This window comes from Clarias gariepinus, chromosome 16 (assembly GCF_024256425.1).
Source record: "Clarias gariepinus isolate MV-2021 ecotype Netherlands chromosome 16, CGAR_prim_01v2, whole genome shotgun sequence".
Lineage (NCBI taxonomy): Eukaryota > Metazoa > Chordata > Actinopteri > Siluriformes > Clariidae > Clarias > Clarias gariepinus.
In genome coordinates, this window is record NC_071115.1 from 3,507,388 (window position 1) to 3,532,046 (window position 24,659).

A 24,659-nucleotide genomic window follows, 5' to 3' on the forward strand; every position below is an offset into this window, starting at 1 on the left:
AGGTGTAAGACTTTGTAACAGTTGGAAGGTCATTTGTGATAGTTCAAGGATAAATACTAACTGCATCCTGGTTGTCTTTATGTTCTGCTCTGTCTACACACACAAATGCTCAAGTAGCTTTAATAATCCTGCAAACACTAGATCCTCAAGCTACATGCACAAATATAATAAAGCTAAGTAACTGTGCTATATTTATGTATTGTTTTTAAAATTCACTAAAATTAATTTGTTTAAAATAAAATAATTACATTTATTACAAGGTTATAATAAAAGTTTTCTGTACCTGAGCAAGTAACACCAGCATCTTCATCATGGTTACAGTTGTGTTTTCCAAATCCACTATGAGAGCACTGTGTGAAGGTGCTTTCACTTCCAGAACAGAAAATATTATCTATCCATATTGGGCCACTTCCCTGACCAAAGTGGGCACTTTGATGAGCTCTGACAGCAGTACCACATTCAAGCTGTCTACACACCACCAGTGCTTCATTAATGCCCCAGTCATCATCACACACTGTTCCCCATTGGTTATTATAATAGACTTCCACTCTACCAGAGCAGGGGTTACTGCCACCAGCGAGTCGTATGTTAGCGCCATCTAAGACAAACAACAAAATGTATGGTGATATTAGAAACATGAAAGAAATACAAAAAGGAGGTACCTTTTAACAGTTGGTAGATAAATTGTCAGTTCTTAGACAGTTCTTGACAACTCTAAGAATGGGTCATCTACCCTCAGAACACCTAAGCTGCTTTCTGCCTTTTCTCTCTATCTTTCTATAGGTGGCTATTTTGAAGAAACTAGAATATAAAACATGTTTCCAGTTATTTCACCTTTTTTGTTAAGTACATTATTCCACATGTGTTCATTTATAGTTTTGATGCCTTCAGTGAGAATCTACCAATGTAAATGGTCATGAAAATAAAGAAAACACATTGAATGAGTGAAGGTGTGTCAAACTTTTGGCATATATATATATATATATATATACAATGGAACCTCAGATTACGAGCATAATTCGCTCCGGAAGCGGGCTCGTATTTCAAAACACTTGTAAATCAAAGCACATTTTCCCATAAGAAATAATTGAAATTAAAATGATTTGTTCCACAGCCCAAAAAATAATTAACACAAAATATAAATTAAAAATAAAACAAATTAACCTGCATGTTACCTTAAAAAAAGTAAAAATAAATCCCGACCAATAAGTGTTTCCATTTATGCGCACAGGCGCTGTGTGTGTGTTTTTCTCTCTCCTGCACTGCTGAGTGTGTGTTATGTGTTTGCGCGCGTGTAATTTGACACCGTGTCGGTTGTGTGTGAGTGAAGCACCCCCTCTCTGTTTCACACACACACAAACACATAAAAGGCGAGAGAGAGAGAGAGAGAGAGAGAGAGAGAGTGAACTGGCACGGTGTCAAATTACGCGCACGCACACACACATAACACACACACTCAAAAACTGACACACCCTAACGACGAGAGCAAGTGTGTGTGCGAACCTGCGTGATGTCAAATTACGCGCGCGCACACACACATAATACACACACTCTGCAGTGCAAGAGAAAGAAAAACACACACACATAACACACACACTCAAACACCGACACACAGTAAAGGCGCGAGAGAAAGAGCGTGTGTGTGTGTATGAACCGGCGGTGTCAAATTATGCGCGCACACACAAACACACACACACTGCAGTGCAAAAGAAAGAAAAACACACACAAACACACACACACACACACGGATTAATTATACCAGTAAGATAGGGGACTGATTATACGCGTAAAAAAACAGGGCAGGGGTAGCTCAGTATGGCGTTATATTCCTGCCACAATTCTGAGCGCGTGGTTTGACATTTTGAGAGCAGACAAAGCACTCTATGCGCGTGCAATGTCTCCACTGCGCGCTCAACAGCTCGATTCTGCGCGTGCAATGTCTCCCCTGCTCGCTCAACATATTCTCCGCGCACGCGCGACTTATCGATTCTGTGTGCGCTCGACTTTGCCTGCACGCGCGTGCAACATTTATTTTCTGTGCGCGCTCGACTCTGCCTGTACGCTCGCTCAACTTTGTCCAGTGTTACAAAACTGCCACAAAACCAGCCAATCACAGACTTCCACACACTACTTCTGATTGGCTGTTCCTCCTCTATCAGCTGGCAATATCGACCGCATAACGCATACTATAATTTGTATAGTGCTTTTAAAATGGCCATTGTCTCAAAGCAGCCTTACAAAATCAAAATAAAATGATAAGAAATTTAAATTATATATAATTATATAAAAATAAATTATATAAGGGAAGCAATGTAAATAAAGTTTTTATTCATAAATATTATAAACAAATATTATAGTATTTATTTTTTATTTAATGAAGTATTAGTATATACCAGTTTCGTTTGCCCATTGTGTGTTTTTATTTACGTACCTAATTACGTTACCATATAGCTCATTGTTAGACTACATCGACTAAAATTCAAATCGGATAACTTTACTTATAAACCTTTATTTACAACGCTTCCGTTAAGCGGTCGATAGTAGTGCCACTTGATTGGAGGAGAAACATCCGATCAGAAGTAGTGTGTGGATGTCTGTGATTGGCTGGTTTTGTGGCAGTTTTGTAACACTGGACAAAGTTGGGCGAGCGTACAGGCAGAGTCGAGCGCGCACAGAAAATAAATGTTGCACGCGCGTGCAGGCAGAGTCGAGCGCGCACAGAATCGAGAAGTCGCGCGTGCGCGGAAAATATGTTGAGCGAGCAGGGGAGACATTGCACGCGCAGAATCGAGCTGTTGAGCGCGCAGTGGAGACATTGCACGCGCATAGAGTGCATTGTCTGCTCTCAAAATGTCAAACCACGCGCTCAGAATTGTGGCAGGAATATAACGCCATAGCTCAGTGGTTAAGCCATTGCACTACGGTTCGGAAGATCCCAGGTTTAAACCCCACAACCACCAAGTTGCCACTGTTGGGCCCTTGAGCTCGGCCCTTAACCCTCAACTGCTCAGATGTGTAATGAAATAAAAATTTAAGTCTCTAAGAGCGTATGCCAAATGCCTAAATGTAAATGTAAGAGACGAGCACTAAGACCCAGCAGGGGAGATGAATACCCGCAGCGCAAGAGAGAGAAAAACTGTTGGCTTAGTTGTGATGACGCAACGCTCTGTGTCAAAACAAGAAGCGCATGCGTTATTCATGATACTTGGAGCTCGGAAACCACGACAACGCTCGTTTTTTAAGTCAAAATTTATTAAAAATCATTGCTCGTCTTCCGGAACACTCGTAAACTGTGTTACTCGTAACCCGAGGTTTCACTATATATATATATATATATATATATATATATATATATATATATATATATATATATATATATGCTGCTCAATAAAATAAAGGAGACACTTAGTCCTGGTTTGATTTGAACCTTACATAAACATATGAGGGGCGTTTAAGTCAAACCAGGACTAAGTGTTTCCTTTATTTCATTGAGCAGTAAATATATAGTGAAACGTCGGATTACAGCATAATTCGTTCCGAAAGTGGGCTCATATTTCAAAACACTCATAATTCAAAGCAAATTTTCCCATAAGAAATAATGGAAACGCAAATTATTCATTCTACATTTATTCATTCTGTGTCTGTGTGTGTGTGAAAGTAAGAGTCTCCTACTTTCACACACACACAGACACACATATATTAACGGAAAGACTGTTTTGTCTGAAAAATTTGCAAGGAACATCGCTAATGACACTTGTGTGAGCGGATACTTACAGAATCACTGTAACTGTAAATTGTTTGTAAAGTAAAACAAACAATTGAACCTGCACTTTACCTTTGAAAAAAATCGCGACAGAGCAGTGTTTCTGTTTAGGGCGGTGAGAGAGAGAGTGTGTGTGTGTGTGTTTGTGTGTGAAGCAGAGAGGGGGTGTGGGGAGCGAGAGAGAGAGAGGTTTGATTCCCGTCTCTGTATGCATGGAGTTTGCATGTTCTCCCCATGCTTGGTGGGTTTCCTCCGGGTACTCCGGTTTCCTCCCAAAGTCCAAAGACATCTAGGTTAGGTTGATTCCCAAATTGCCTATAGTGTGTGAATGAGTGTGTGATGGTATGTGTGTGCGCCCTGCGATGGATTGGCCCCTGTGCAGGGTGTATCCTTCCTTGTGCCCTAAGCCTCCTGGGATAGGCTCCAGGTCCCCACGACCCTAAATACAGGATTAAGCGGTAATGACAATGAGTGAGTGAGTGAGTGACCACATGACGCTCAGCATCAAAACAAGAAGCACATCATACTCGGTACTCGTAAACCAAGACTTGTTAATTTTTCAAGTAAAACTGTATTAAAAATCTTTGCTCGTCGCATAACTCGCAATCCGATGTTTCACTATATATATATGATGGGTTAATGCCGGTATGTGAAGGATGTAAGGATCATGCAGGTGGGAAAAAACTCACACCTCATGAAAATGTGCCTAATTATTGAATGTCTGTTTGCATGAGCTGGAATCAGAGTGAGAAAAGGGAGAATACCACTTGCAGCTGAACCTGTAATGTTCTTTACTAAACTAAAAATAAACAAAAAAATACAATTTTGACTCACTGTTTGGCATCGCTGTTGTCACAGGTATCCAGGGTGCTGTTAACAGGTGAAAAATTATGGGATTTTTTTTTTTTTTTTTTTTTTTACAAATGTTGACAATTCAAAGCAAAATGTTAGGTGCAGTAGGTACTTTGTGACAGTTATAAGGTAACTTTGTAAGTACAATTTAATATTTTATAGCTAATAAGTAGTCCATTCATAAATGATGTTCAAAGTTTACATGTTTAGCTCTGTCTGATCATTTTTTAGACTCTCTTTCAAAATAGAGCTTTCTACATTTGGGTGGAGGGTGAGGGGTGTTGTTGAGTGCACACCCCACGGTTTGTATACCTGCTCATATGGTAACCGGAAATAACTTTAAATTGGTAAAATATATTATATGTTGTTTTTATAGATAAAATTACATTTTGTTCACATTATTTGCAAATTGACATGTTAGAAGTAAATCCCTGTGAAATGACATAATCACTATCCCTGAAGACTTTGCTCCCTCCCCTATGGGTGGTATTGTATTTATGGTTTTTAAGACATTGATGAGTGCTGGCTCTTCTGCTTGACTCTACTACACAAAGATTATCAGCAATACACACAAACTATCTGCATCCTAGTTGTCTTTGAATTCTGCTCTGTCTACACACAAAGTGCTCAAGTAGTTTTAATAATTCAAACTAATAGTTAAACTACATGCACAAATGTCAAAAAGCTAAGTAACTGTGCTACTGTATATCTATGTATTGTTTTTACAATTCAATAAAATGGTTTTGTTCAATATAAAAATAATTAATTTTTTTACAAGGTCATAATTAAAGAATTTTTGTACCTGAGCAAGTAACAGCAGCAGCATCTTCATCATATTTACAGTTGTGTGAACCAAAACCATTATGAGAGCACTGTGTGATGGTACTTTCATTTCCAGAACAATGTACCTCATCCATCCAGACTGGGCCACTTCTTTTACCAAAGATGGCACTGGGAAGATTGCTGGCATATTCACCACATCCAAGCTGTCTACACACCACCTGTGCATTATTTTTGTCCCAGTGATTATCACAGACTGCTCCCCACTGGTTATTATAATAGATTTCCACTCTACCAGAGCAGGAGTTACTGCCACCAACGAGTCTTATTTTAACACCATCTAAGACAAACAGCGAAATGTATGTAGATTTAAGAAACATGACAGAAATACAAAAAGGAGGAAGTACCTTTTAACAGTTCATAGGTAAATTGTCAGTTCTTAGACAGTTAATGACAACTGTAAGAATAGATCATCTATATACAGTCGTGGCCAAAAGTTTTGAGAATGACAAAATATTAGTTTTCACAAAGTTTGCTGCTAAACTGCTTTTCGATTTCAGTTTCAGTTGTTTCTGTGATGTACTGAAATATAATTACAAGCCCTTCATATGTTTCAAAGGCTTTTATCGACAATTACATGACATTTTTGCAAAGAGTTAGTATTTTCAGTGTTGGCCCTTCTTTTTCAGGACCTCTGCAATTCGACTGGGCATGCTCTCAATCAACTTCTGGGCCAAATCCTGACTGATAGCAACCCATTCTTTCATAATCACTTCTTGGAGTTTGTCAGAATAAGTGAGTTTTTGTTTGTCCACCCGCCTCTTGAGGATTGGCCACAAGTTCTCAATGGGATTAAGATCCGGGGAGTTTCCAGGCCATAGACCCAAAATTTAAACGATTTGGTCCCCGAGCCACTTATTTATCACTTTTGCCTTATGGCACGGTGCTCCATCGTGCTGGAAAATGCATTGTTCTTTACCAAACTGTTGTTGGATTGTTGGAAGAAGTTGCTGTTGAAGGGTGTTTTGGTACCATTCTTTATTCATGGCTGTGTTTTGGGGCAAAATTGTGAGTGAGCCCACTTCCTTGGATGAGAAGCAACCCCACACATGAATGGTCTCAGGATGCTTTACTGTTGGCATGACACAGGACTGATGGTAGCGCTCACCTTTTCTTCTCGAACAAGCCTTTTTCCAGATGCCTCAAACAATCGGAAAGAGGCTTCATTGGAGAATATGACTTTGCCCCAGTCCTCAGCAGTCCATTCACTATACTTTTTGTAGAAGATCAATCTGTCCCTGATGTTTATTTTGGAGAGAAGTGGCTTCTTTGCTGCCCTTCTTGACACCAGGCCATCTTCCAAAAGTCTTTGCCTCACTGTGCATGCAGATGCGCTCACACCTGCCTGCTGCCATTCCTGAGCAAGCTCTGCGTTGGTGGCACTCCGATCCCGCAGCTGAATCCTCTTTAGGAGACGATCCTGGCGCTTGCTAGACTTTCTTGGATGCCCTGAAGCCTTCTTAACAAGAATTGAACCTCTTTCCTTGAAGTTCTTGATGATCCTATAAATTGATTTAGGTCCAATCTTAATAGCCACAATATCCTTGCCTGTGAAGCCATTTTGATGGCTGCATGCGTTTCTTTGCAGGTCACCATGATTAACAATGGAAGAACAATAATTTCAATCATCACCCTCCTTTTAACATGTCAAGTCATGCCATTCTAACCCAATCAGCCTGACATAATGATCTCCAGCCTTGTGCTCATCAACATAACCTGAGTTAACAAGACGATTACTGAAATGATCTCAGCAGGTCCTTTAATGACAGCAATGATATGCAGTGGAAAGGTTTTTTTGGGATTAAGTTAATTTTCATGGCAAAGAAGGACTATGGAATTCATCTGATCACTTTTCATAACATTCTGGAGTATATGCAAATTGCTATTATAAAAAACTTAAGCAGCAACTTTTCCAATTTCCAATATTTATTTAATTCTCAAAACTTTTGGCCATGACTGTACACTACTCACAATATATTAGGGATATTGTGAGAGAGTGGATGTCATACATACAGTGTTTGTTTCACTCCACATTTTTGGGATAGGGAGGCAATTGTATTGGGGTGATAGACACACCTCATTTTGTGTTTTCCATTTAATGGTCTCATTGTGTACAGGTGTGACTTATATTGGGGCTAATCCCAAAAGACAACCTTTTTCAAAGTGGCATCAATTTCAACATTCTGTGGGTATTAAAAGCTGGTATTGTCAGTAAGTCATTTCAAGTTCATCATTTAAACAGCCATGAACACAACGTCACTTAACGGACGAGCAGCGCCACCTGGCCTTCAGGTTGGTGGCAGGCAGTCACATGTTGCTCGTGACCTTAGTGTGTCTCAAAGTGTCATTAGCAGACTTGCATCAAGACACATATCTACCTAAGGACCTATGCACTTAGACATCGTTATGCAACTGCCACACAGCTGCAGGCCCCTTTACGAGATGCGAGGGGTATGAGGGTTTCCAGACAAAAACCATTCACAACCGACTCCACCGCTTTGGCTTGAATGCCGGACGACCGTTGCAGGTGACTCCAAGATACCGCCGTGAACATTTGCAGTTGGCACAAGACCATGTGTCCTGGACAATGGAGCAGTGGTCTACCGTCCTGTTCACTGATAAGTATCGGGTCACCTTGCTGGAGAAGGCGAGATGAGCGATACACTGAGGTCAATATGGTCCCCAGGGTTTGCTTTGGTGGAGGAGGTGTAACAGTCTGAGCAGGCCTCACGAGTCAGCGCAAAACAGATTTGGTTATTGTACATGGCTCAATCACTGCATGTTCTTACCTCAGAGACAACTCATCATCATCCCCCGATTCCTGCATTCATTGTCAATTTTTTTTTTATTTAGGGCTATCCCTGTTATTGTCTAAATGTTTGGGGTAATAAATATTTAACTAATGGGAATGGTGTTTCTTTTGACACATTCTTAGTAATATCAAATGAAACTTTTACTTCTTTTATTTAAATTCAGGCCAAATAGGAAAAGCACTCATGTAAATAACAATATCCCTAACTTATTGTGAGCAGTGTATATATATATATATATATATATATATATATATATATATATATATATATATATATATATATATATATAGGCAGTTGCTTTATTGCATTTAGGGGTGTGGTCCTGGTCAAGACAATCTCCTGAACTCCAAACTGAATGTCAGAATAAGAAAGAAAGGTAATTTTGAGCGTGGCATGGTTGTTGGTGCCAGACGAGCCGGACTGAGTATTTCACAATCTGCTCAGTTACTGAGATTTTCATGCACAACCTAGGGTTTACAAAGAATGGTGTGAAAAGGGAAAAACATCCAGTATGCGGCAGTCCTATGAGCGAAAATGCCTCATTGATACTAGAGGTCCGAGAAGAATGGGCCGACTGATTCAAGCTGATAGAAGAGCAACTTTGACTGAAATAACCGCTCGTTACAACCGAGGTATGAAGCAAAGCATTTGTGAAGCCACAACATGCACAACCTTGAAGCGGATGGGCTACAACAGCAGAAGACCCCACCGGGTACCACTCATCTTCACTACAAACAGGAAAAAGACTTGAGACATTTAACTTCAGTCAGAATTTGGCATAAACAGAATGAGAACATGGATCCATCATGCCTTGTTACCACTGTGCAGGCTGCTGCTGGTGGTGTAATGGTGTGGGGGATGTTTTCTTGGCAGACTTTAGGCCCCCCCTACCTGAGCATTGTTTCTGACCATGTCCATCCCTTTATGATCACCATGTACCCATCCTCTGATGGCTACTTCCAGCAGGATAATGCACCATGTCACAAAGCTCAAATCATTTTAAATTGTTTTCTTGAACATGACAATGAGTTCACTGTACTAAAATGGCCCCCACAGTCACCAGATCTCAACCCAATAGAGCACTGGGATGTGGTGGAACGGGAGCTTCGTGCCCTGGATGTGCATCCCACAAATCTCCATCAACTGCAAGATGCTATCCTATCAATATGGGCCAACATTTCTAAAGAATGCTTTCAGCACCTTGTTGAACTAATGCCACGTAGAATTAAGGGAGTTCTGAAGGCGAAAGGGGGTCAAACACCGTATTAGTATGGCGTTCCTAATAATCCTTTAGGTGAGTATATATGGGAGTATATATATATGGAGTTGTATGCATAAGGGATGGCTCATCATGGTGAGGGTCATGAAGGTGGGAAATAACTCACACCTGTTGAAAATGTGTCTAATTATTGAATGTCTGTTTGCATGAGCTGGAGCACCATTTACTGAGGAATCAGAGTGAGAAAAGGGACAATACAACTAGCAGCTGCACCACATACATGTTCTTTACTAAACTCAAAATAAACAAAAGAATACAATTTTGACTCACAACTATCACCAGTGTCCATTGTCCTTCCGTCAATTTGTCCTGTTACAATCACATTTTTTACAGAAGAGTTTGGCAGGTTTGTCGCTGTTGTCACAGATATCCAGGTCGCTGTTAACAAGGTGAAAAATTATAGGATTTATTGACAAATCTTTACAATTCATAGTAAAATGTTTACTACTGTAAACATTAAGTTAAGTTTAGTACTATAGGTAGTTTATGAGTAAATCTTTGTACTGTACATTGTACAAGAGTTGAAAATCAAAGAACCATCAAGAAACCAAGTTTGTTACAATTTAGCTGACACTAGAAACAAAATGTGGACAACTCTCTGTCAGAGGGCAGTGATTCTGTTAGCATGTGTGTGTGTATGTGTGTATGCGTGTGTGTGTTTGCCATCCTCCCCTTCTTCTTTTGTCTTACAGTCACGATTCTCCGCGTATGTGACAAATAAAATTTTTGATTTGATTTAACATTTGTTTAAGAAATTAGGAGGCATTTATCAAGGATAAATAACTAGGTAAAGCATTACGCTCATACCCTTGGAGGGCACTTTGTGCCAATGGACTTCCTGTTTCATGTTTGAACTTTATTTTAGAGCTTGCACTGCATCAAAGTCATGTCAATTGTTTTCACCTACAACTACAGTACTCAACTACTGTAGTTGTAGGTGAAAACAATTGACATGACTTTGATGCAGTGCAAGCTCTAAAATCCTTGATCCTCCTTGATTAGTGTCATTATTTAAGCTCCCTTGGTTAGTGAGTCTGTGTCTTATACTGTATGTTAAGTTCTCTGTTTTGTTTCTCCTGGCTCATGATAAAACATGTGCCCTTCAAAATGCAGTCTAAAGGTGTTCTATGTAATGTGGTGACACACTGGTAGGGTGTCCATTGCAGGACACCACAAACAAAGCTGCTGCTTATTAAACGTCATTGCCTGAAGTTTGTGAAATAGGACATTGACACTCCATAGTGGTACTGGCAAAATATTTTCTGCACTAGTGAAACTAAGATTGAACTATTTGAAAAGAACACACAGCATTACATCTGATGTAAAAAAGGCACTGCATATCATCATGAGAACATCATCCCAACCATAAAGTGTGAAGGAGAAAATATCATGATTTGGGTCTGCATCAAGGTCTGGGCAGCTTGCAGTCATTAAGGGGAAGCAAAATCCTTAGCATTACCAATGTGAACAATGTTAGGGATTTGCATGTTCAAAAAGAGCGGAGAACAAAGCAGCTGAGTGGAGGAAGCAGAGAGCATGTGTCTCATTACTTTTGACACTGAATGTCATGGAATTAACTCAACAGTTGTGATCTAAAGAAACTGAGGATGCAAAATTGTGGAGGGATTTTTGATATCTTAAACGGGTCAGCCATGACGATGCCTTAAACTTATAGGCCTACCGAAGTGGTTAATAACTTTTTGTGTGGCATTATATTGAGTGACATTATATTGAGTGAGACGTTCAGTGACATCACATTGAGTAACATCATACACTGTAAAAAATGAACCATGAGGTAAAAATATTTAAAATTAATTGGAGGTTGTTGAGCAATTTTTCATCTGTTTGGGTGGGCAATGCCCCTCCTGTCTGCAAGCAACCTACACATATGAACGTTAACATATATTTTTACTAGTCAATTAAACTTCATCAGAACAGTATACATATAATAACATTTATTAAAAAGTCATAATATGAGATTTCTGTACCTGAGCAAGTAACACCAGCATCTTCACCATGGTTACAGTTGTGTTTTCCAAATCCATTATGAGAGCACTGTGTGATGATGCTTTCACTTCCGGAACACTGAACATTATCTATCCATATTGGGCCACTTCCCCGACCAAAGGCAGCATTTTTATGAGCGCTGACAGCATCACCACATCCAAGCTGTCTACACACCACCTGTGTCTCATTAATGCTCCAGTCATCATCACACACTGTTCCCCACTTGTTATTATAATAGATTTCCACTCTACCGGAGCAGGAGTCACTGCCACCAACAAGTCGTATGCCAGCTAAGAAAAAAGCAAAAAACAATATTAATTATAATGATGGTGAATCTCATCAGGGATAATTTTATCATTTTGATTTATACACATTCACATTTCATGTAAACTTAAATAATTCATTTGATTGTATAAAGCTGCTTGGCGACAATGTCAATGTTAAAAGTGCTATACAAATAAAAATGAATTGAATTGAACACCCCCCCCCCCCTCTCTCTCACTTACACAACACACACACACTAAACAAATATTTAGGGCCATACTGAAATTTTTTTGTATCAATTATTTTTATATGAATATTTTGGGTTGTGGAACGAATCAGCTGAGTTTTCATTATCTCTTAAGGGAAAATTTGCTTATATACTGTATACGAGTGTTTTGACAGGCATGCTTCCGGAACAAATTATGCTCGCAATCCAAGGTTACACTGTGTTTGATTGAAAAGTATCTAGTAATAGTAACTTAATACATTTATAAGTGACACTACACAACACTACAGAAAAATAAACATTTCAGACAATAAGCAGAAAGGCTGTGCAGATTTTAGAGACACTGCGATGCTGAACAGGGATTGGAATAGAGAGAGACACTAATACAGGTTACCATAACAATGAACATTATTACAACTGCAACAGCTGGGATACAGAAAGAAAAAAAATGTTGTAATAATGGTGTTAATGTTTATAACATGTTAATAAATCCTGTTACGTTCCACATGTGTTTGTGTGTATTCTGTTGGTTTTTTCATCCCTCTCGCTCTTTTGCCTTTTGTGTTTTCTCACTCCGTTTCTAGAGTCTGAGTTTATTGGCTGACTGGGCTGTCCATCATCAATATGACGTCATGATGCTCTGCCAATCCTCTGATGCGCCGAATGTATTTGAGGCCTCGAGGTCAGTGTGTGTGTGTGTGTGTGTGTGTGTGTGTGCGCTCCTTACCAGCGTACCTTGTGCTTCAATATGTTTAACAAAACTCCTTCAACTTTAGTAATCTCCAGATGCTTATTGTAATTTCGAACATAAGAAATTATGCTTTGCTCTGTGCGATTCAAACATATCCATCAATTTGTTTTGGTTTATTGACTTGTATCGAATTATGTGTGTGTGTTTACACTGAACATGTTGAAGTTTTAGTTCTGCCTACTATGTGTCAAGTTTAACTTTTCAAGAAGCATGTAGCGCTTTGATTTATTCAGTTATTTAATTAGTATTAGAACAACTTATTGTTAGATTAGGTTGAGTGTTACGCCACCCTTGTACTTTTTGTTTCTTTACTTTAAAGGAGTTTAGTTAGGGCGCCGTATGCACTGAAGGATTCGTTTTATTTTCAGATTTCTTTTCTGTAAGTTAGTGGGGGTTTAGGGGTTAGTTATAAGGATTGTTTGTGTTGTTTATTTCTTTGTTTTGGGTAACACTTTTGCTTTTTTTCTGTAATTATACAAATTTCACAATGTGAGGAAAAGTCTTTTGAAATGCACTCCAGTTTAATTCGTCATCCTTGGTCTGTCTCACAACATGTCACATTTGTCCCACCAAAATGTTACGGTTTTCATCCTATTTAATATCAGGCACGTAACAAACCCACATTTTTTTTCAAGTGATGACACAGTGATTCCCAGCCCCAATTTGTGTACAAAAATATTTTAATTGAATTAGAAGTTGTTGCGAAATATTTCATCTGTTTGGATGGGCAATGCCCCTCCTGTCTGCAAGAAACCTACACATAAAGTATGCAGTACACCTTTATATATATATATATATATATATATATATATATATATATATATATATATATATATATATATATACAGTACAGTATACATATAATCACATTTATTAAAAAGTCATAATATATGTTTTCTGTACCTGAGCAAGTAACACCAGCATCTTTACCATGTTTACATTCTTGTGATCCAAATTGGTTATAAGTGCACTGTGTGATGCTGCTTTCACTTCCGGAACACTGAACATCCTCCATCCATATTGGGCCACTTCTCCGACCAAAGGTGGCATTTTGATGAGCGCTGACAGCATCACTACATCTAAGCTGTCTGCACACCACCTGTGCCTCATTAATGCTCCAGTCATTATCACACACTGTTCCCCACTGGTTATTATAATAGACTTCCACTCTACCAGAGCAGGAGTTACTGCCACCAACGAGTCGTATGTTAGCGCCATCTAAGACAAACAGCAAAATGCAATATTAATTAATGATAGTGAATCTTGTTAGTTTTTTCCATACACCTGAACTGATTTAATTTGATTTTTGTCAGCACTTTGTTACTCGGAAATTTATTTTACATAATAAATAATAAACTCACACACACACATACAAACATTTGCATAGGCATATGCACACACGCACAAACACACTCATACATCACACACACACTAAGCAAATATTTAGGGCCCAAACTGACATCAGCCCCATATAGTGAGTGATGTGTGCAGGTTGTGTGGTGAACCCAGGCGGCGATGGCCTTATGTAGGTCTTAAGACGCTCAAATAACACACACTGAAAAAAATTACTTTTTGGTGTGGTAAAATATATTAAATTAACCATCATAATTTTTACATTGTAAAAATAAATTTCAAGGAGAACTAGAATTTTCTAATTAAAAGTTTAAATACCTACACATTTAATTCATGTAATAAATTAACTAAGTGGAAAGAGTTAAATATTATTATGTTTTTACTTGTAACATTTACATGTTTTATAGTGACTGCACATAAATCTAATAATATTAAGTAAATTTTACTTTTTAAGTTCATCACGGAGGTACTACGCGGCGTGGCTGGAGCTGGAGTTTGTCGTGTTCGAGGTAAGTTTACCTTTCTGTTTTGGATGTGATTCTCACTTTCATAACCCCCAATTAATGTTCATCTTAATCTCAGGACGTACAATTAGCAATATTTCAGTTTTTAATAGTGTGGAGATTCACAAAGCACCGTTTTTTTGTGTAAAAACCTGAACCCACGGAGCCCCCCAGGAGTCCTGTGGTAAAAAATAAAAATAAAAAAATAATAATAATAACGAACCGAGCGCGTGGATTAATAAACCGAGATGCGTGTTTCTTACCCCCACCCCTCGTGAAAACGGCGTGTTCAGAGAAAGGCTCGCCAGTGAGATGTCCTTTCTGAACAAACTGAGTCAGGTGTGTTAAAGCATTAAATGGTAAAAGAGCACTAGCAATAAACGTTTTTTGAATCCGAATTTTATTAATAAGTTACAAGTTTCAACTATAAAGAATCTGTACATATGTTCATACAGTATTGACAGAAGCTCTAATTTGTCCAAATCGCATTGCAGACAAGAAAAAGAAGTAGAGTCATCCTGTGATCTTGCATGCTTAATCTTTCCACATATGATTGCTTCTCACTTTTTCCTTAATCCCTGACTATTCTATCTTGTAATTTTCTACCCAAACGCTGGGTTGCCGCTGTTGGGTCATTTTTCTGGGTTATTTACATAGAGTTGGGTAGTTTTTGTGTAACCCAGCTGCTGGGTTGAAGTTTGATTGGCTCCTCCCCCAAAGTTCACCGGTGGATTCAGCGGCTGTCAGTCAGAGCTTCGTGTCGCTCTTGAGCTCCCACACCGCTGATGACGGTTCATTTAAGGGGAAATGACGTTAAATACAAGGTCTGTATACACATGTTCACTCACCTAAGTCACATATGACTGAAATATTATTACTATATATAACATTTATTACTGTTACCGTGTTAAGGTTACACTCAAACTTTCAGGCTGGTCTGAGGTAAGATAATTTAGCTGACAATAGCTGCTATAGTTAGCCAAAGAACCCCACCTGTGTGTGAAAGAAACGGATAAGATGTCTGAGCTTTTTAGCTTTCTCTGTAGAATGTTTGCAGGGTGACGAAACTGTAACTGTAGTATTAGCATGACGCTAGCATTTAGTTAGGTTGCTAACGTTAGCAACCACATTAACATTAGAACTTTATTAATCTCACTGCTTGAGACAATAAAATGCTGAGGTGTTACAAAACACTGACCCTCTCACAAATATACACACCTGCTAACCCTCCCGTTTTTCACTAGTTAGTAATTTACTCCGCGGTCAAAATTCGTCCGCGTTTCTCCCGAGTTATAACAATATTTTACACCTTTTTCCCTTTGGCAAGTAGTATGCAAATATGAGTGCTGCATGTAAGATAACCAGGTAGCCCTCTTTAACCAAAGTTGCTTGTGACTCAGGCTAAATTAACTATCAGTCAGCTGTACAGATAACTACTAGATGGAAGTATTAATATTTGGGTGATTGTAATGTGCCAGTATGACCCCAGCTATGACAATGCATTTCCTCGGTAATTAGCTTGAAATCAACGCAGACTACAAGACCAACTAGTCTGATAAAGCTCATATATATATATATGAGCTTTATCCCAAAAGCCATGCTTATTTTGCTTATTTTATTTTTGGTAGTAGCTGTCTCCATGTTTTTTTGTTTCAGGTTACCTATACCCTAGCTTTGTCATTTTTTTATTTAGTATAAATCCTATTACACATTAAATTGATAGTCTTATTCAGTTTAATCTTTGTTATTCAAAAAATTTTTTACTTTCTTTTATTTCTTTCTAAGGTTGGCATCAACATGGTGTAATATTTCCAGCAGGCTGAAGGGTCAAGGCCGTACCCCTACTGTACATCCTGACGTTGGGAGATGATGACCAGCGCTGCTCTCAGGCATTCGTCATTCTGGTGGGACAGGCTCTGGAGCAATGCACACTACTTGGGGCGGTTGATGTATGCTTCAAGGCATTTTATATTTTTGACATTAACTATTTAAAGTAGTGTGCACCTGTATAGGACTTTTTGTAATGTTGCTATGAAATAGCAAGGCCTACTTGAAAAGTCATAGACAGTGTTTGTATGTTAAAAGGGAACCAGGGCTGGATAGTTTTGTTCTGCAGAAAAGATATCTAATGTCACAAAGAGATCCTGCTCTGTAGAAGCTGCCTCAGCCTATTTGTGTTATTACTCTATTCTGCCCTTGTGAGTAATAGTATAGTAATGATGTCGCTGTTGATTATCTGTTCTTGTGCTTTTAAAAAATAAACGTTTTTTCTATGAACATTTAATAGGATGTTGTTTATTGCATATATGTATGGTTTGCAAAACTTTTAAGTTTTTTTTTTTTTTGAATAAACCAGTATATCAAAGTAATTTAACTGTTTAATAGACGTGGGAATTTTTTTTTTTTTTTTTTTTACAGAATTAACTCAACATTCCAGTTAAAATGAACCAACATCTGGGTAGAACATTTAACCAATTTATGTGGTAGAATTAACCCAGCATTATAGTTAAATATGACCCAGCATTTGGGGTGAATATTTAACCCATTTTGCTGGGTTAAAAAAATAACCCATTTTGCTGGGTTAAATTAACCCAGCATGTAGTTAGTCCAATAGTTACCCAGCAGCTGGGTTAAAAACAATTCAGATTGGGTTGTTTTTAACCCAGCCTTTTTTAGGGTGTAGTAGCACTGCTTGGCATGCTTGATGCGTTTCTCTTTTGTAATTTGCTTTGGATAAAGGCAAACTTACAAAAGATGAAGAAATGACTAAATGTAGTTGTACGAATAAAAGATTATGTACTGATACAATGTAAATATTTTCACAGAAACAAAGCGTAGAGATGAGACATGAATCTGTTATCTGCAGTCTCATTCTCTACCTTGGGGAGAAGGAAGAGGATCTCTTTGATGATTGCCTGGTAAAGCATTGTTTTCTTATTAATTATACAATTATGATTATGATATACTGTGATGACCATCTACAGTATATCTAACTCAAACCGTAGAGCATGGTGCTACCAAGGTCATGGGTTTGATTCCCAGGAAAAGCAAGTAATTGTAAATCACAAGTTATAAATAAAAACTTGTACCTTGAATATAGTGTTTGTTGCATTGGACAGAAGCTTATACCAAATGCAAATGAATAAATAAATCTGAGTAATTATTGAAAGAATTTTCATGTTTTGACTAACCCTTTAAATACAAACTCAGCATTCATCATAGGATTTCCTGACACTGTAAAGGTGAAGTGTAATCTATATGGAGTGTAGCCATCTCATGCCATGTTTTACAATGTTTTATTGATGCAAAATTATTGGTAAAGCAATTTAACCCAATTTTAACAATCTGAAGTATATGAAGTGATGGTATTTTTTATTATCAATTATTTTTATTATTATTTTTTCTCTGTGATAATGAAGTCAGCACAGGTGATTTAAGCAATTCAGATTTTTTTGTTTCTCAAAATAATTCTTTATTTATTTTTATGCAGGAGGAGAGATGAAGTGATGCCAGTTTGCATATTCTTAAAATCCTTGTTGTCCGTGCTGTCGAAGGGGAAGAACCGGTTGGTGTATCCATAATCCTTGAAGAAAAGGAAATTTTGCAAGAATGTGGCAATACTGCAAAGGCATGTTCACTGCTTATGGGAATAATTTATACCCTTAACCGTGCACACCCCTGAGCACTGCGCTACACATTTGAGCTATTTCAGAAAGTTCTTTTAGAACTTGATGGGATTAAGCTATCACCAAATGTGCAAGCTTTAAAGATGAAGTTATCTTAAAACATTTGATATGGCATGACTACAAGTCTTTACATGTTCAGTGTTTACATGTTTAGCTTAAAATGTTTTAATGCGTTACGGTTTCAATGGCATACTTTTAAGTGCACTAGTCCAGAGTGCTGATTTGAATGTTGCAACTTCACTGCTTCAGAGGGCTATTAAGTTTTAAAGTTTATTCTACAGTTTGTTTACTGTATTTTCTGCTGTATTTTATTTCTAAACGAATGCTGTATTTTATTTATTTATTTATTTATTATTATTATTTTACACAATTTTGTTTAAATCAAGTATTTCTGGCCCTGGTGCGTGCAGTTGTTCCCACGGATGCAAAATTTAGATAAATGCACTTTTATTAAAAAGACAACCTGTATCCAGACTGTGAATGTCAAAAATATTTGGTAATGTTGGTAAATAAACTGTTTAATTATATTTTAGTTGTGTGATTTATGAAAGATATAGATGAAATTATTACTTACATTTCTTTCCAAAACATAAATTAGCAATGTTTACATTATTATAGGGAGTAATATAAATTGATAAAACCAAGTAAGGGAAAATCTCACAAAACAAAATGATAGTAAGATTTACTTAATAATTTTATAAAACCAAGGTTCCTGCTAATACAACAATAAATTAACTTTACTTGATTATTTTAAATAAATCTAACTTGTGCATTAAATATAATTATCTAACTTTTACTTGATTTCTTTGATAGTTAATTTAATTGATATAAGTAGATTTTACCTCACAATTACGGGTGAGTTTTACTTAATATTGGAGCAATAAAATTTACTTAAAATCTATGTGTGCAAATTGTTACGAGGATTTTATCAAGTAAATTTTACAAGTTATTTTTTTCAGTACACACACAGGTTGTTCAATGCACCTGGGGTGCCAGTGGCCCGCTCATCGCTTGCAACTATATTTAGTTTTTGTTATAACTATTTCATGCCTCTCTTTTGTTGTCAATAAAGGCATACAATACAAAACTGTCAGGAAGGTAAACTGCAGGTTAATTTGTTTTATTTTTACTTTATTTTTCGTATTAATTTTTTTATGTAAATATTTTGATTTCCTGAACTGATTTGATTTCATTTCTGACGGCACTTTGTTTCTCAGAAATTTTTTTAAATAATGAATAATAAACTTTTCTACACTGCCTGAAACATACAGTGCATGCTGCACTTTTTAAATACACTAATGTTTAAATATACTAATGTTTGATGTACATGTGTTACCAATGTACAATTTGTTACTAATGTCACCACCTGATGTTTGGAGCTTGTTGAGTATATTATTAGAAATGTAGTACTAAGTTATTATGTATTGCTACATCTAAGAAAGAAAGGGGAGAAATAAAGAAAGAGTATGAATATAAAGAAATGAAATGGAAATAAAAGAAAAGAAAAGAAAATCATTAAATAAACATGAAAAGAAAAGAGAACAAAAAAGTGTAATATAAAAACAGGAAACATACACATGGCAGAAAAATAAACATGGGAATAAATGAGATAAATAAATCCTTTTTGGTAAAAAAAAAAAAAATAGAAGCACATCCCAAAACAGGTCAAAGAGAGAATGAAAAGAAGAAGATAAAGAAAAAGAAGAAGAAGAAATGAAACATGTCAGATTTGCATTTTAAAAGATTGAGTAAGATTGTTAAATGTTCTTCTTTATTTTGATTTAGTGACTGACTCAGCGATTTGTCCAGATTTTCCGAAGCAAAGTGTCAGTGTTTTGCAATTTTACGCTCAGCATAATTTAAAGTTTAAAGTTGAACACAGTGTCATAAACTGTTGCCTGTTATAAAGTTGCCTGTTGCAACTTTATAATAACATTGAAATTATTGTCATGTGCTACATCCCATATTAAAATCTGTCATCTCAATTTTTTTGCAGGTATTTACTACTGTAGAAAATTCAGAGAAGTGATGCATTACAAGCTTAATGTGCTTTAAAACATATTTAGAAGTGTGCACATTTACATAAGCAGGTTACTGTATTTTACTTTTTCTATTATGTATACATTTTAAATCTTATCAGTATAATAAATCTTGATAGTAATCGTAATTAGTGCATATAGTTAAAAAAATTAATAGTTTTTGTAATCAATCTTTTTCTACTTTCAGAGATTAGGTTTTTGGTGTTAAAAGAAAATATAAAACTAATCATTTTAAATTAGAATTTCTTTTTAGATTGTAATTCCTTTGAAAATGTGAAAATCATGATTGGAAAAAAGTTATTACATCAGCAAAAGTGTTTTACAGTCAGTACATTATATTTAAATGAGAGGTTCACTTACCAGCCAGCAGAGAAGCTCTAAAGACACTGACTGTGGAGAGAAAATAAAGGAAAAAGATTTTATTGACCCAGATCATTCATATTTATTTTTATAATATATTATATTATATTATTATATATAATTATAATTATATTATTATATATAATATTATTTTCTAATAATCTTGGTAAAAATAAGCTAAATTAACTGTAATATAAATAAATTTAGCTATTTTGAGAGCTATAGTACTACATGGTTAAGTGCTGGAGGGAACCTATCATTAATCGCATGAACTAATACACATAAAACAAAATACACTAAACTAAAGCTGTGTATATCTTAACCTGTTATTTCAGGACTTGAATTATAGTGGAATTGTATTAAATTATTTATAATTCATATTTAAGTAATAATAATATTAAAATATTATTTATGATAATTATTTAGAACTTTATTTAAATATACTATTTAAACTGTAACACTATACAAAGACTAGGACTTATATAAAAATATTTATTCATGTCTTTATAAAATTGTTAAATTTACCAAAAAATAAATGGAGAGAGAGTCTCAGCATCCTGTTCCTTGAGGTGTCACTTGGTCCTAATTAGGGGTCCCAGTTCTGCTGTCTTCTCACAGTGAAACTTATGAGTTGATGAGGCTTATGGTCTTTTTCTATACATTTGAAGAGGTGGAGTTATTATTTTGTCCACCTCCTGTTTCTGTGAGCAGTTAAAATGTAAAGTTAATATTACTTCCACTCTATTATAAACAGTTGTTCATACTACTGCACTAAACTGTTGTAATGAGTAGAGTTGTGCAGAGAGCTTTAGATGTAAAGGTGCTCAAAGGTAGAAAAGGACACATGGATCAAGACTTAATGTAAGGAATCGCCACTAGAGGGCACTGTTTTGCCATTTGTAGTTTTTGTTTTGCAGACAGTTTCCTAGAAGGCACCTCGGTCAGGTGATGCAGGAGCGCACCTGAACCGAGGTAGGTCGTAAAATTTTCAATAAAGAGCTGATTAGTCTGGTAAACTGGGTCAAGCATTAAACGTTTGTACGTACTGTCAAGTGGGCATTTTGTTTTGTGTATTGTTTTTCTTTCTTTATATTGTAGCGTTTTACCACCAGAAAAGACATTGGAGAGACAAGCGAGCTTAAAAAAAGTTATAACTTGGCTGGGAGGACTTTATTTTGTACACAGCATGTAGAACATGAGCAGCACATTCACACGAGAACCACATCCAATTTAGCCTAAGCATAAACCAGAGCACATTCAACACATCACACACGCACACCCACCCACCAACAGGGCCGAAGCCACTAACCCAAACATAATCCCCAACATGGTGAACACAAATCGCAAAGCCCCCCCCGCAATGAATGACGGTCGTCAGCCGCCGCCCCGCCCACGCCACACTATGTTGGTTTATTTTATTTTGTAGTTCATGTTAACCCATAACAACTAAGCATGTCCCCAGGCTAAATGTGTTTGCATGTACGTCTTTGGTGTTCAAGAGTGTGTGGAGCAGATTCGGTGTTGAGTCATCTTGTGTTGTTTGTTAGAGAATAGGTAAGTAGTTAGCCTCTGTGTGTGCCTGTGTCCCGAGTCTCTAGTGTTGTGGTAGCTATTTGGTAAGTGTAGCTAGTTGTTTGTTTAGCTATAAGGTAAGTGTAGCTATGTGTATGTTAGGTTAAAGACATGCTTAGTTAGATGTATGTGTAGCTAATGACCATGTTTAGCTTATAGCCATGTTTAGCTGATTGCCATGTCTTTAGCCTTAGTCTTGTCTCGTGTCTCGTCTTGTCTCCGTTTTCAGATTCAGCTTAGCTTGAGTCTGTGTTGTGTCTTTAAGCATGTGTCTCTACATGATGCATATAGTTATGTGTAGTTGGTGTATTAGAGTCCGTGTCAGTTAACCAAATATATCAGCATAATGCTTATGTTTTGTGTATTTTCCTATAGCCTGGGTATTGGTCAGTTATGGGTTGTATAATTTGAGTGTTCGTTTCTTTGTCTGTTTTGTTTCTTTGTGATTCCTGTTTTGTGTTATATCCTGATTACAGACTCTTTTGTTCAAAAAAATCCCTCTGTGTCTATGCCTGCCCTTTTCTTCCCACGGCATTAACAGCCATTACCACCTACTCTTGACACTTGCACAATAAAAACTATACACCAACATAATTAACAACCTAACCTGTTGAATTTCAGCAACCCATATATGGAAAATTGAATGTTACAACAAAATGCATTATACTATATGACTGTACTGGACCCCACCCAGTTTACTCACGTTAATCAGTGTGTGTTTTTGTGTTCAGAAGTGCTTGAGAATCATGTTAGAGCCCATAAAGTGCATAAACATTCAAAATTTTAACTCCCCCTTGTTACTCCTGTTAATTTACTATAGTAACTCCATAGACGTTTAATATAAAGTTGTCTTTAAGGTTGAGCTGCTTGGAACAGCTTCTCTGGACTTGGACTGGAAGGATGAAAAAACTGTGAGGGTCCAAACCAGTTGTAGTTGGGTGGATATTTTGGCATTCCTGTGTGGTCTTTGCCTGTTTTATACTTATTTAGAAACCATAGAAAATCACATAGAACTTTATAAATTGGGTAGGTTCAGTCTCAAGTGAACGCTTACAGTGACCACATACCCCTATGGACTATCTGCCTTTATTGCAGATATGGGGGTTTCTTTGTGGGTCTTTGTTTTTTCCTAATTTTGCTCCCTCTTTTCTGTGAATTGCTTAACTTTGTTACTTTATAGGTTCTTTAAGTACTGTTGATTTTTGCTCTGAAGGTATTACCTCACTAAGCTTAACCACCATTCATTAACCCTGTGGCATAATTTTATACTTACGCACTTTTTCTTTAGCCATTGCGTGCAAAAGTTACTTCTCCTTTTCAAAGCTCATTTGGTCATTATGCACGGCAATGTGCTTGCTACAGTACACTCTGGGTAATCCAACCCATCGCATCAATGTGCGTAAATTTCAAAAACTTACTGCGTTTTTCTGCTGTTAAAGAGTAAGAGAAGTTTGTTTTAGCTTACAGGGTCAAATAAATTGATATGTAATATTTATCACTTTAGGTGATAACCATGACCATGCAGGTGAAACTGTTCATATTAAACAGGTTTCAAACAGATTACAGTGAACGCAGCAGATGTACAGTATAAGATGCATAAAAAATAGACAAACCCTCTGTGACATCACTTATGGGTTTAGTTAACACTGGACCCGAGTGTATTTGGTAATAAAATGACTCTTGTCATAGTGTTTAATTTTCAGAGTAAAATTAACTCTGTTTGGAGTAAAAAATGAACACTGCTCAACACTGGATAGTGTTACTACAATTTAACTTTAGAGTTTTAACATTTTTATTAGTAAAAAAAAAAAAAAAACCCACTTAGAAAGTACAATTTTAAAACCTATTCAGTGTTGTAATAGGTTAAAATGGTGATCAAATAACTTCATAAGTGTCATTATTTCATTCTACTGTGTCACTACTTTTTTCTCCAACAGTGCAAAGTCAACCCTTGGAGTGTTTTTTTTTTTGTTGTTGTTTGTTTTACATTGAATACATTGAATACAACAGAACAGAAAACAACCTCAATATACTATTTAAAACATTTATTAAAACAATGTCAGGCTTAAAAACATACATGACTGAAAAACATCACATTTGCATAAAATGTCAATAGGGCACTATATACAGTGCAGAATCTGTTGTTCCATAATTAATAATAATAATAATAATAATAATAATGCATTTTATTTAAAGGCGCCTTTCTGAACACCCAAGGACACCTTACAGCAAACATCCAATAAAATAGTAACAATATAAAAATGACATTATAAAATTTACAGCACAAATACATCCATCACACAACAAAAAAATAAAAAAGAAGGAAAGCTGCAATTCACACGTAAGCCTGA

At 36.6% G+C, this 24,659-nt stretch overlaps 1 protein-coding gene across 1 annotated transcript in view; it reads right to left on the minus strand.

The window, feature by feature from the left end:
- LOC128544933 (deleted in malignant brain tumors 1 protein-like) overlaps positions 1 to 21,376 on the minus strand; it is a 63,158-nt gene extending 41,782 nt beyond the window's left edge. The window contains exons 1-8 of the mRNA XM_053515245.1: positions 21,262 to 21,376; positions 20,737 to 20,766; positions 13,699 to 14,013; positions 11,536 to 11,844; positions 9,818 to 9,925; positions 5,418 to 5,735; positions 4,598 to 4,633; positions 284 to 598 (exon numbers count right to left, since the gene is read on the minus strand). Coding sequence (XP_053371220.1) covers positions 284 to 598; positions 4,598 to 4,633; positions 5,418 to 5,735; positions 9,818 to 9,925; positions 11,536 to 11,844; positions 13,699 to 14,013; positions 20,737 to 20,766; positions 21,262 to 21,292 — 1,462 coding nt within the window. The 5' untranslated portion in view covers positions 21,293 to 21,376. The remainder of the gene's footprint in view (positions 1 to 283; positions 599 to 4,597; positions 4,634 to 5,417; positions 5,736 to 9,817; positions 9,926 to 11,535; positions 11,845 to 13,698; positions 14,014 to 20,736; positions 20,767 to 21,261) is intronic.
- Between the last annotated feature and the right edge of the window lie 3,283 nt (positions 21,377 to 24,659).